Genomic DNA, 12,611 nt, shown 5'->3' on the forward strand with positions numbered 1-12,611 from the left:
TAGTCCCAGGTTTTTGTTCCTGTCATCCCTCTTTGATGGAACTCTCCCGCGGCGTCACTGTCTGTCGTGCAAAACAAAGGAAGTTCCTTTCAAACGTGTTTGCAGTAAACTTCAAACACATGCCGTCTCTCAAATAAAATAAAAAACACAAGAGCAGGAAACCTCCGAATATCTACTGTGATCTCCTCTCCCACCACCCGCGCCTCCATCACACCCAGCCCTGTTTCTCCTGGACCCGCCCCCCCCCCACCCACCAGGCTCCAGTGGGTGGTGCGATGTCGGGTCTCTGTGGTGGGCCGCTTACAACGGGTCCAGACAATCAGCGTGTTTCTAAATTTAAATGTGTGATTTTTAAGTCTTTGTTTATGGTCGGGGTTTAAAAGAACGTTTTTGTTTAAATGGTAATTGCCGCTGGTCTATTTTACTATATATTTATGTAATAAATATGTGACAACATTTACATCTCACTGGCTCTTTGGGCTGTTATTGGCTCTCAGTTCTCCGGACAGCTGCCTCGTGTCCTGCAGGGTTTCAGTCAATGGACCAGGAAACGAAACCCACAAAAAAACACCTTTCTTGTTATCACCTCATTGTCTCTGTTATTTGCAGTTGTCTATAAAGTTCTTGCCTGAGAAAGTCAGTGTACATGGGAATAAATCCTGAATGTCATTTCTCTATCATGACCTCATCAAACCTGCACTCCAAACGGGCGACGCAGGTTTCAACGGTAATTAGATGAAAAATACAAATGTCGAATAGCATAATCCGAGATGAGCATTCAATCCTGCTCCGTGTTCACACGTCTCTCGGCGTCCCGACGAGAGACAGCCGGTCCACGGCTGCTGGTTTTTCAACCCGGAGGGATCCGCCTGCAGGGCAATATATCAAGAATGTAGAGTGTCTCTGCAGAGGATGTGATGTCACAGCTCAGCGAGCCTCAGCCCGCTCTTTTTCACTGACGTGCTTGGGGGTAAAAAACCCAAATCCAAATGATTGTTAATCCTCATGCCACGAGCCCATGCGTTTGCTGCTGGTTGGGGCATTTTGGATTAGCAACCCAGCAGCGGTGAGTTGTGGAAAAACCTGCCAACAGCCCCCTCGAGTCGCCTTAAACGCATTCAGTACAAAGATGGAGTAATAAGTCCAAAAGGTTTGCAGCATAAATGGAGGAGTGTTTCTTCTCTGTTGTGACTTCAACCAGGGCTTCTTGATGGGCGCGTAACAGAGTTTCTCCACAGTATCAGCAACACAATCATATGCGGTTTGGCGGTAGTGGCGTTTAGCTTTGACTGCACGCGTTTAGCCGCCATTCACGCTACGCTCACGTGGTCCGTACCCGTCGAAAGTTTGGACGCGTCTTCTCATTCAAGACTTTTTAACATGAAGTCTGGCATGTGGCAGCTGTTGTGGGGGCCGTGATCTCATGAAGGCAGCTTTTCCACCAACCAATCCCCTCGCTGGCTGTTTGCACGACCACCCCCCCCCCCTCTTCAGATCACCCTCCTCCCTCCCGCTCATGTGTCTGTCATACGCATACACCCCCCCCCCCACCCCCCCCCTCGCTCTCTCACATGCACACACTTCATGCTCCGTCATGGCAGGAATTTTAGAACATTGCAGCCAGCTGTCAGTTCCAGTGTGTGCTCGAGTCTCAAGGACCGCTCCCAGACACCCTCTTCCACGCTGAGACTTGGTGCGCGCCCCCCCTCCTCTCCATCCCCTCCCCTGCCCCGCAGCCTTCACTTTTAATCCCCGGGTTTATGTTTCATTCCTCGCTAACGTGGATTGAAAAAGAAGCACCGCCCAGACATGAGCGCGTGTGTTTACTGCGACTGTGCAGCAGAAGAATGCAAATCGCTGGGGCCCAAAGGGAGACGTGACATGCTGCTAATGCCCCTCTCTCTCTCCACCTAAAGAATCTTACATGTCAGCTTACATCAGCTCCACCACTTATTCCACCCCTCATCTTTATTCCTCATAACCGTCGCAGCCTTCACCGTCTCCCGCTCTTTAGTTTCATCACCACGGAAACATCCAGTGTGACGGTGCACACGTGGCGTGTGCTCTGTGTGCATGAGAGGCCTGTTATGTAAGCCTGCGCCCCCCCCCTCTCCTTCCCGTGTGCCCAAACACCCCCCCCCACTTCCTGCGAAATCAGGTCAGATGAGGACGGCCCGTAGACGGCCCCCGTAGTTCTCCAACATCACTAAAAAAAGCCTGCACAGTGCTCAGACTGACCATGTTGTGTAAGTGCTAACGTCAAAGAGATGAAGGAAGATTGTATTCCTGAACAGAACACAAGGGAGAAAATACTGAAATGAAAAATGCATTGAGAAGATCACGTTGGAATTCTGAGGAAGCCCTTTCCACGAGAATCCATTACTGCCTGAGTTAACATAGAGAGACATGGAAATGTAAGATGCACGATGTGAGAAATGGCCGATTGAAGCAAAAATGAAAACAAAAGAATCCAGATGTTCAGAGTTCTGGTGTAACTCACTGCAGCAGGACACATACCGACATAATCTCATGGGTTAACTCCTTAAAGATGAATATCAGAGGCTTTGTGAGCTTGAAGTCATAAAAGAATGGCTTCTAGACCAGCGGTCGGTGGTCTGCTACGGTAAATAAGTGGAATCTTTATGGAATGATGATTAAATATGAAATGGAGATTTGAGCGAAAGGGCATAAAGGACGTTGTGTGTCAGATGGATCCGTAGGATTACGTCCCAGAGTTCAGGATGTGCTGACGCAGGTGTGGAGGGTCATCCCGGGACAACAGCAAGAAGGATGTCTCAAAGCACACCAGCATGCACTTCCAACAGAGACCCAAAACACCAGAGTCTGCACCACCTGAAACCCTCTCAGTGACTGAGTGCATCACCATCAATCTCAACTGTGTGAGAGAGTGTGTTAATCGCTATAAACTGTGCACTGTCCTGTTTGTGTGTCTTTATAATTCAGTTTCTGGGAAATAATTTGATAAATGCTGTGTGTGCAAACTCCCTAACATTACACAAGATGTGATTGATGAACATCTTCAGACAAACAAGCCTCTGCACTTATGTGACGATTTAGCAGCCTTGCTGGAGAGATGAGTACATTGGGATGAAATAGATTTCAGAGGAGCTCTGCAGGCCAGTCAAGTTGGGACATTGGAACAAGGAGCAGGCTTCTTCTACATCTGGAATATCTTCAACCCATCAGTGGTAATAAATTCTTCATTGCACAGTAACAAATTATTTAGTCAACAAGGCTACGCCCGACATAATGTAGCTCTTGCTATGCATCCCAGGGGCCATAGCTGGATTGGTAGACAGCCTGCAAATCATAAAACATAAACGATTAAATGAGTTGTGTGTGTTCTTAAGAGAAGTTGCATGTCATCATACCTTTGCCTAAATCTGCTGAAATGTGCGTTATGCACTGAAGCTCATAAACTACTCATGAGACACGGCGCTATATCAGCATGTTGTGTGCTGTGTGCTTATCTAAGATCTATGTTATTTTATGTCCGTTATAACGTTGCTTGCAAGCATGCAGTGTGATGCTACAGCTCGGAGCTCAAGACAAATTTCTCTGTGGGACAATAAAGAATAAATGTTAAAAAGATATACGGCCAAGATTCAATTTGACGTATACTTTTTATTATATACAGGTGTTTAGAGTCTGCTGCCAAAACCCAAACGGCAAATTGATATTTTTCAGGAAAACAACCCACCATGTGGAGACTACAGCTTCCACGCTGGGTGCTTAATATTACGAATCTGAGCGCCATCGTGCGGAAACTAGGAGCATAACTGGCAACGCCGACGTACATGACGTCATCCGAGGAAGCGGAAGTTGCCCACGTTCAACAATGTCTGCCGGGGTCTTCTCTCAGTGAACCAAACAGAACTCGTGGAGAATGGGAGACGGCGGAGTTGACGAGCTGTCGCAGCTCGAATATTTATCTTTGGTGTCCAAGGTCTGCACTGAGCTCGACAACCACCTGGGAATAAGTGACAAAGATTTAGGTTGGTAACGTTCGTTGTGAGGCAGCAAACGAAAAAAAACAACAACGGCTAGCTAACGCTAGCTACCTTGTACTAACCGTTGTCTAGCTGCCGACTCTTCCGTTTACACTGATAAACTGGACTGTTTTTTCCTACACATTTTCTTTTTGGGTGGAGTTTAGCTTAGCATAGTGTAAAGAAAGCTAGCTTGGAGGTTTGGGCTTGTAGATACGTTAAGTTATTGCTGTATATTTAAACGTTATTCAACTAAACTAGCTAAGCTAGCAAGAGTTCGCTTTGCTGCCTGTTAGGTGCTATCGTTAATTTGTTGGTTAATTTTTTTTCGGCAGCTGAATTTGTCATCGACCTCGCTGAAAAGCAACCGACCTTCGATGGATTCAAAGCTCTTTTACTCCAAAACGGAGCCGAATTCACAGTAAGTTCAACCACGAATGCTACATAAAGCTACTTCAGAAGGCTGCTAACGTAAACAGCTATGCTAGCTTGCTGACTGCAACGTTACCTGACAACTTGACGTACGTACGTACGTTTTTTTGTCTTCTTTTGTAGGATTCCCTCGTCGGTAACTTGCTCAGGCTCATTCAGACAATGCGACCGCCATCCAAGACATCTGCGAGCAAAGGTTAGATAATAATGAAGATTGTAAATAAATTGTGTATTTATTGTTTTCTATTGTATAATTGTTATGCTACATGGGTGACATTTCTTATTTTCATCTTGTACCAACGTTAGTTGAAAATGGGATTGCTTTGGGGGGAAAGCACATTTTACTCGTAAATACAATTCCCCCATACATATGTTGTGTGGTATAAATGGAATATGTAAATATGTGTATACAGTTTCCTGCAATTGTATGATGTGTGGCCTGATTCATTTCTGCCGTGGGAAAAATTAAAACTATATCTAACGCATACATGTCCATTTCCAGCCTCTGAGGCTGTGGTCAAACCGAAAACTGAGAAGGATAAGCTGAAGGAGTTGTTTCCTGCACTGTGTAGAGCAGATGATCCGGCCCCAAAGGTACGTTTTACCATACGATTTGTCGGTGGTATCGGATCGACTCTGTCACTGTTAGAAATGATACAAAGCCAGATTTGGGAAAGTCGGCACCCTGCCGTACCAGCGACAACTACGATGGGAAGAATTCACCATTCCAGAAGAGAATTTAATATGAAAACTATTAACTATTAAATTAAATATTAACAAATAGAGGGCTTCTGCTGATTGTTTTATTGGACTGACTTTCTCAGAAGCTATTAGATGAAGATGACGTGAAGGTAGCAGCTGATGCCATGAAAGAGCTGGAGATGTTTCTGCCCAGTGTCAGCGGGACAACCCCCAAAAGCAGCAAGAGCAGGTAAGACGACATCCTCTTCATACGCCTTCTCGACAAATGAAGTCAGTGTTATGTTTGATAAGTTTTTACTGAATGAATTCCTTTTATCTTCTCCTCATACGTCTTCTAACAGGTCAGAAAAGAGCCGCCGCCATAGCCGAAGTCGCAGCAGGAGCAGAGACAGACACAGAGACAGAGATCGGGATAAGGACAGGAAAAAACGGCACCGCTCCAGGTCCAGGTCTCGCTCCAGAGATCGGGATCGACAAAGAGATGGCGACAGGGATCGGGATCGACAAAGAGATGGCGACAGGGATCGGGGCAAAAGAAGAGACAAATCCTCCCGCTGGTCTGAGCGCTCGCCGAGTCCCAAAAAAGACCAAGACAGAGACTCCGATCGCTGGAAAGACAAAGCTGTGGATCGCCCGCCGCCAGAAGAACCTTCTGTTGGCGACATATACAACGGCAAAGTCACCAGTATCATGCAGTTTGGATGCTTTGTTCAGCTGGAGGGATTGAGGTCAGTATTTAGAGGGACTGCAGGAAAAAAAAAATATATAGTATCGTCTATTTCAGGATAACTGTGCTATTCATGCACTGTTGGAGACTTCAATAATAATCAATTTGTTTAATGTAGTGGTGTAGTAATGTATTGGAATAGTACAGTAGTGGCTGCATAGGATTGTCTTGGAATAATCCAAACATTTCCAGCAACTCCAGAACCGTACAGTCAGAATCCCCAAAGGATTTCCGTACATGGTTTATGAAAATGTAAATACAAAAATGTCTATGCTCCCTGACTTGCTAGACACAAAAGGAGACACACGTGTTGTTATGTACTAGTATTTGTCTGTTATTCCGTGAGTCAAGTCAAACATTGAGTTCTTTGTTGGTAGGAAACGATGGGAGGGCCTGGTCCACATCTCCGAGCTGCGCAGAGAGGGCCGCGTGGCTAACGTCGCTGATGTTGTCAGCAAAGGCCAAAGAGTCAAGATCAAGGTTCTCTCGTTCACCGGCTCCAAGACCAGCCTCAGTATGAAGGTACGAAAATGACTGAAAGAACGGTTTCAGTGGAATACAATTAATTAAAAGCTGTGTTTGCGAAAATGTCAGGCTCAGGTTAGAAAACTGAGATCTTCATAGCGGCATTAGTGCTGAATTGATTTCTTATTTTGTTTTTAATTAAGTCTGATCCTTTATATCAGAACAGGCAATCGTTTGAGCCAGTGACTCCTCATCATGTAAATTGATGATGAAGCTGTTGTGAAATTCTCACGAGGTATTAGGAAAGAATATGTTGAAATGCTACCATCGGTAGACTCCTGGCCTCCTGAATGTCTACAGTTACCTGAATGTAAAGGACCTCATTTGTTTCTCATATCTTTACCAGGATGTGGATCAGGAGACAGGAGAAGACCTGAACCCCAACAGGAGGAGGAACGTGGGCCCAGATGGAGGGGATGAGATCACCATGAGGAACCCCGACCGGCCGAGCAACCTCAACCTTGGCCACGCCCCCGAGCTGGAGCAGGACGATACCCTGGAGCGCAAGAGGCTCACCAAGATTTCTGACCCAGAGAAGTGGGAGATCAAACAGGCAAGTTTTTATACAGTGTGGCTCTGCACACATCAAGGTGGTAGATGCTGCTTGTAGGAGACTAACACCTTTTTTTAATCTTCAATTTTTGATAATCCCTCAGATGATTGCTGCCAACGTCCTGTCGAAAGAAGAGTTCCCTGATTTTGATGACGAGACAGGAATCCTGCCTAAAGTAGATGACGAAGAAGGTAAGAACTAAGCACATTCTCTCCAGCCTCAGTTGTTCTGTGTTTACTGCTAACTATTAAACAATAGCATGCTAACACACGGAACAAAGTGACAAATATATCAGTGGCACGTCAGCATGGTGCTGTTAGCATTGAGCCTGAAGCACTCAAGTAAGTTGAACTTCTAGCTCATTCATCTTGTATGCTGCTGTTTCAGATGAAGATTTGGAAATTGAGCTGGTTGAGGAGGAACCCCCGTTCCTGAGGGGACACACCAAACAAAGCATGGACATGAGCCCCGTCAAGATTGTCAAGGTACTTCTGAGGGTGTGGTGTAATGTAAATACACAGCAGAGAGGCAGCGGCACAGCCAACCGTAGGCTTGAATTAGAATTCATTAATTCCATCTGATCATTCTGTGGCAGCTTGTGGATTTTTGATTAATAATATCCAATAACTTAAAGAGTCTGGATAAAATGTCTTTTATATCTAACTGATTTAGAAGCTGTTCAATAGTGCCTAAAAACATACGTGTCTGTACCCTAAATAAATGTGCACCTAAATGATGACATGCCGTGTCTTCCTCTGGTGTAGAATCCAGATGGTTCTCTGTCTCAAGCCGCCATGATGCAGAGCGCTCTGGCTAAAGAGAGACGAGAGCTGAAGCAGGCCGCACGAGAGGCCGAGATGGACTCCATCCCCATGGGTCTGAATAAACACTGGGTCGACCCGCTGCCGGACGGTAAGAAGTCAGTTAGATGGGCTTGTTAAGGGGTTGCTTAACTAATTTTGAAGGATGATTCATCAAATCCCTGCACAGCCATAAACCATCTGCATATTCATTTTCTATACATTATTTCTTTTTGCTAATCCAGCTTGACACTTAAGCAGTGTCCCATTTTATTGTACCTGGTCTGCTGGTATGCCCGACCCCCAAAAATTGTTTTGTTTCCTTGTTGTCATCTTCCGCCGCTCTGTTACAGTCGATGGTCGTCAGATCGCAGCTAACATGAGAGGCATCGGCATGATGCCCAATGACATCCCGGAGTGGAAGAAGCACGCTTTCGGAGGAAACAAAGCTTCTTACGGAAAGAAGACCGCAATGTCCATCCTGGAGCAGAGGGAGAGCCTCCCCATCTACAAGCTGAAAGAGCAGCTCATTCAGGTTGGTCAAAAAACAAACCCAACGGGACACTTCCATCAGATGCAGCTTTATGTTATGCAGTTTATGAAGGAGTCTGACTTTTGACGCATTTAATGCATTTCAACGGATGAATAACACTCGCTCTTTGTGTGTCAATGCAGGCCGTTCACGACAATCAGATCCTGATCGTCATCGGAGAGACGGGCTCCGGTAAGACCACACAGATCACTCAGTACCTGGCGGAGGCCGGCTACACCACCCGGGGGAAGATCGGCTGCACGCAGCCCCGTCGAGTGGCCGCCATGTCCGTGGCCAAGAGGGTGTCCGAGGAGTACGGGTGCTGTCTGGGTCAAGAGGTGAGAGGCCCGGACACGGGATGAAGATGTCCACCTCGCGTTAAATCTCAAGGAGGTTAACGTAAACGTTTGTTCCTCCAGGTGGGTTACACCATCCGTTTTGAGGACTGCACCAGCCCGGAGACGGTGATCAAGTACATGACAGACGGCATGCTGCTGAGGGAGTGTCTGATCGACTCTGAACTGGGCCAGTACGCCATCATCATGCTGGATGAAGCTCACGAGAGGACGATCCACACAGACGTTCTGTTCGGTTTGCTCAAGAAGGTGAGCGGGAAGACCAGAGGCCGTTTGTTATTCATACATTTAGTGGAACGTGTTGTGTTCCTTAGAAAGCTGAGTGTTTTTCTTTGTCCATCTCAGACTGTGATGAAACGCACGGACATGAAGCTGATCGTAACGTCGGCCACGCTGGACGCCGTGAAGTTCTCTCAATATTTCTACGAGGCGCCCATCTTCACCATCCCTGGAAGAACTTATCCGGTGGAGGTTCTATACACCAAAGAGCCTGAGACGGACTACCTGGACGCCAGCCTCATCACAGTCATGCAGATTCACCTGACTGAGCCTCCAGGTAGCTGCTTCTTTCATTTGTGTTGTCCTTCTTCCCCGGTTGACCCCAAACATCTGTCCTCGTGTCAGAATCCAACTCTCTCATCTCTCTCTCTCTCTCTCCAGGGGACGTGCTGGTGTTTCTGACGGGACAGGAGGAGATTGACACCGCCTGTGAGATCCTGTACGACAGGATGAAGTCACTCGGGCCCGACGTTCCCGAGCTGATCATTCTGCCGGTTTACTCTGCGCTGCCCAGCGAGATGCAGACCAGGATCTTTGACCCGGCGCCCCCGGGCAGCAGAAAGGTGCCCATTTCTACCTTTTTAAACATTCAAATGCTTAAAAACAGAACGCAGTTTAGATAACATTTTTTTGATTATGTATTTACATGATCCAAATCTTTCCAACACAGAGAAATGGGTAGTTTTAATCAATGCAAAGGTTCTGCTTCATTTCGTCATCTTTCCCCCCTCTGATGGGAAAATAAGAGATCCTCCATTTGTTTATATATTTGGACTCGCATCCATTGTTTCCTCCCATCAGGTGGTCATCGCCACAAACATTGCAGAGACGTCTCTGACCATCGATGGAATCTATTACGTGGTGGATCCCGGCTTTGTCAAGCAGAAAGTGTACAACTCAAAGACCGGCATCGACCAGCTGGTGGTCACTCCCATCTCGCAGGTACCGTAGATTTATCATCCACGTTATTCGAAGGAAAGCGCCAATGTTTCCGCATTTTTCAGAAATTACTCCCGTTACTGTTGGTTTCCAGGCGCAGGCCAAGCAGAGGGCGGGTCGGGCCGGCAGGACGGGCCCGGGTAAGACGTACCGGCTCTACACGGAGAGAGCCTACAGGGACGAGATGCTGACCACCAACGTGCCCGAGATCCAGAGGACCAATCTGGCCAGCACCGTGCTGTCGCTCAAGGTGAGCCGGTAGACGCTTTCTCCTATCTGACACGGCAGAGTTCTAATTGTGTGTGTGTTTCTAGTACGGTGTCAATGATGTGCTTACTCATTATTCATCAAAGAGAAGTCTTCAAGCTAAACTTTCTCAGCGTTGAGGTTCATAACATTAAAAACCGTTAAAATAACACGTCGCTGTCTGTTCTCCAATGTTTTGTTTTCCTTCTTCAGGCGATGGGCATCAATGACCTCCTGTCCTTTGACTTCATGGACGCTCCTCCCATGGAGACGCTGATCACGGCCATGGAGCAGCTCTACACTCTGGGTGCTCTGGATGATGAAGGCTTACTCACCCGACTGGGGAGGAGGGTGAGCAGCGCGTTCAGCCCGCCAAGATGAAGAGAATACATTGAGATCAAATCACATTTGTGTAGCTTTGATAAACAATTGATGTATAATTTAATGTTATTTTCTTTGATGCCTTCCACGTCCCTCTTGTCTTAATTTTTAGGCTGCAGTTATTTCCTGTATTTCGTACTTCTCCTTATTTTTGCATCTGCGTTCTAGATGGCGGAGTTCCCTCTGGAGCCCATGTTGTGCAAGATGTTGATCATGTCCGTCCATCTGGGCTGCAGTGAAGAGATGCTCACCATTGTCTCCATGTTGTCCGTGCAGAATGTATTCTACAGGCCCAAGGTATTTCACCACAAAGTTTAGTTTATTTTGGACGACCAAGATTAATGCACTATTTTGGAAGTGTTTTACCGTCTATGGAAACGGATCAATTAATGCTTGTTTGCAAATGAATCAAAACACTATATTGGCAATTTAGCCTGTGTTTTTATTGGTGTGTGTGTGTATATATGCCAAATTTAAATTAAACAAAATCCTCACGTTTTATTAATTAGTTGCAGTCACTAGTTTAAAAGAAATATGCCACACCAGTCTGGAATTGTACTAAAAGTATATTTATCTACAATGGTTTCATTATCCTCATTATTATACCATCATTTTCTACAGAGTAAATCACACACTTCCTTAAATAAGTTTAAACTGGCCATTATTGGTTCCAAGTTGTTCAATTGGTGATCTCTATAAATGATGCAAAAGATAATTTCCATATAATGGCTCCTCATCTCTTTTTCTCTATCTTGTGTTACAGGACAAGCAGGCCTTGGCTGACCAGAAGAAGGCCAAGTTTCACCAGCCGGAGGGGGACCACTTGACCCTGCTGGCGGTCTACAACTCCTGGAAGAACAACAAGTTCTCCAACCCCTGGTGTTATGAGAACTTCATCCAGGCGCGCTCCCTGCGCAGAGCCCAGGACATCCGCAAGCAGATGCTGGGAATCATGGACAGGTGTGGTCGTCACGATGTCGGCAGCTGACTCTGCAAACAAAAATTCTTGCCTTGTTTCTCATAAAACATCCCAACGTGCTCTCTTCTTCTCAGGCACAAACTGGATGTGGTATCTTGTGGTAAGGCGACCGTACGGGTCCAGAAAGCCATCTGCAGCGGCTTCTTCAGGAACGCGGCCAAGAAGGATCCTCAAGAGGGCTACCGCACCCTGATAGACCAGCAAGTCGTGTACATCCACCCCTCCAGCGCCCTGTTCAACCGACAGCCCGAGTGGTACGACAACCGCCTCGCTGCCGGCGGCCGCCACAAAAAAAAAATGTATTTAACGATCCTTTCCAGATGTGGGACAGCCTTGTGACGTTCCGCCTCTCTCTTCCTCAGGGTCGTGTACCACGAGCTGGTGCTGACCACCAAGGAGTACATGCGGGAGGTGACCACCATTGACCCCCGCTGGCTGGTGGAGTTCTCCCCGGCCTTCTTCAAAGTGTCCGACCCCACGCGTCTCAGCAAGCAGAAGAAGCAGCAGCGCCTCGAGCCGCTGTACAACCGCTACGAAGAGCCCAACGCCTGGAGGATCTCCCGCGCCTTCAGGCGCCGCTGACGGGGGGGAAGTGGTCCCGCGCCCCCTCCGGTGGGCGGCGTTTTCTGTCATCATCACTACTTCGAGCTTCACTTCTTTTATTTGTACACATTGTACATCCCCCTCTCCCCAGATGTTCCGACATTAAACCGTTTAGGTCCGAATTTTAGTGTCAGCATTTTATGAGACGTTAAACTATTTTCGCAGCAGGAACAACAAAACCTTCCACGTGTGAAGTTTTAAAGTTAATCTTCTTTGAGAAGAAGTGCAAAACAGTGGAATATTTATTTTGACTAAATTCCAAAAGCATAATGTTGTGCCCAATTAGACCTGATTGTAATGGACTTTTTCTGTAATCACTAGTTTTCATTCCATGAATATTGTATGGATATGCTGGATAGCTGTATGGATTTTGTACTGTGTCTTGAACACCTTTCACTTACTTGGCCTCTTAACGAAGTCTGTTGCTTTGCTGTACTTACCAGTGGACCTTAGAAAATGTGTCGTCATTAAAGTTTTTTTTTTTAACCCTAGCATCTTGTTTTCGTTCATTTTTAAGTAGATTGAGAGTTACACAATATACGGAGAT

General features: G+C 46.5%; 1 protein-coding gene across 1 annotated transcript; it reads left to right on the forward strand.

Annotated features, from left to right (window-relative positions):
- The first annotated feature begins 3,791 nt into the window (after nucleotides 1-3,791).
- LOC120819034 (ATP-dependent RNA helicase DHX8) lies at nucleotides 3,792-12,555 on the forward strand. The gene is made up of 23 exons (XM_040176020.2): nucleotides 3,792-4,016; nucleotides 4,346-4,431; nucleotides 4,566-4,638; nucleotides 4,945-5,036; nucleotides 5,267-5,373; nucleotides 5,486-5,872; nucleotides 6,249-6,393; nucleotides 6,743-6,949; nucleotides 7,053-7,140; nucleotides 7,337-7,434; nucleotides 7,714-7,861; nucleotides 8,103-8,284; nucleotides 8,425-8,619; nucleotides 8,701-8,886; nucleotides 8,983-9,193; nucleotides 9,298-9,479; nucleotides 9,718-9,858; nucleotides 9,950-10,105; nucleotides 10,315-10,452; nucleotides 10,651-10,779; nucleotides 11,246-11,442; nucleotides 11,536-11,715; nucleotides 11,824-12,555. The coding sequence occupies exons 1-23, from the start codon at nucleotides 3,908-3,910 to the stop codon at nucleotides 12,041-12,043; spliced, it is 3,657 nt and encodes a 1,218-aa protein (XP_040031954.2). The 5' UTR covers nucleotides 3,792-3,907; the 3' UTR covers nucleotides 12,044-12,555.
- Nucleotides 12,556-12,611: the final 56 nt, after the last annotated feature.

Source organism: Gasterosteus aculeatus, chromosome 5 (assembly GCF_964276395.1).
Source record: "Gasterosteus aculeatus chromosome 5, fGasAcu3.hap1.1, whole genome shotgun sequence".
Classification (NCBI taxonomy): Eukaryota; Metazoa; Chordata; class Actinopteri; order Perciformes; family Gasterosteidae; genus Gasterosteus; species Gasterosteus aculeatus.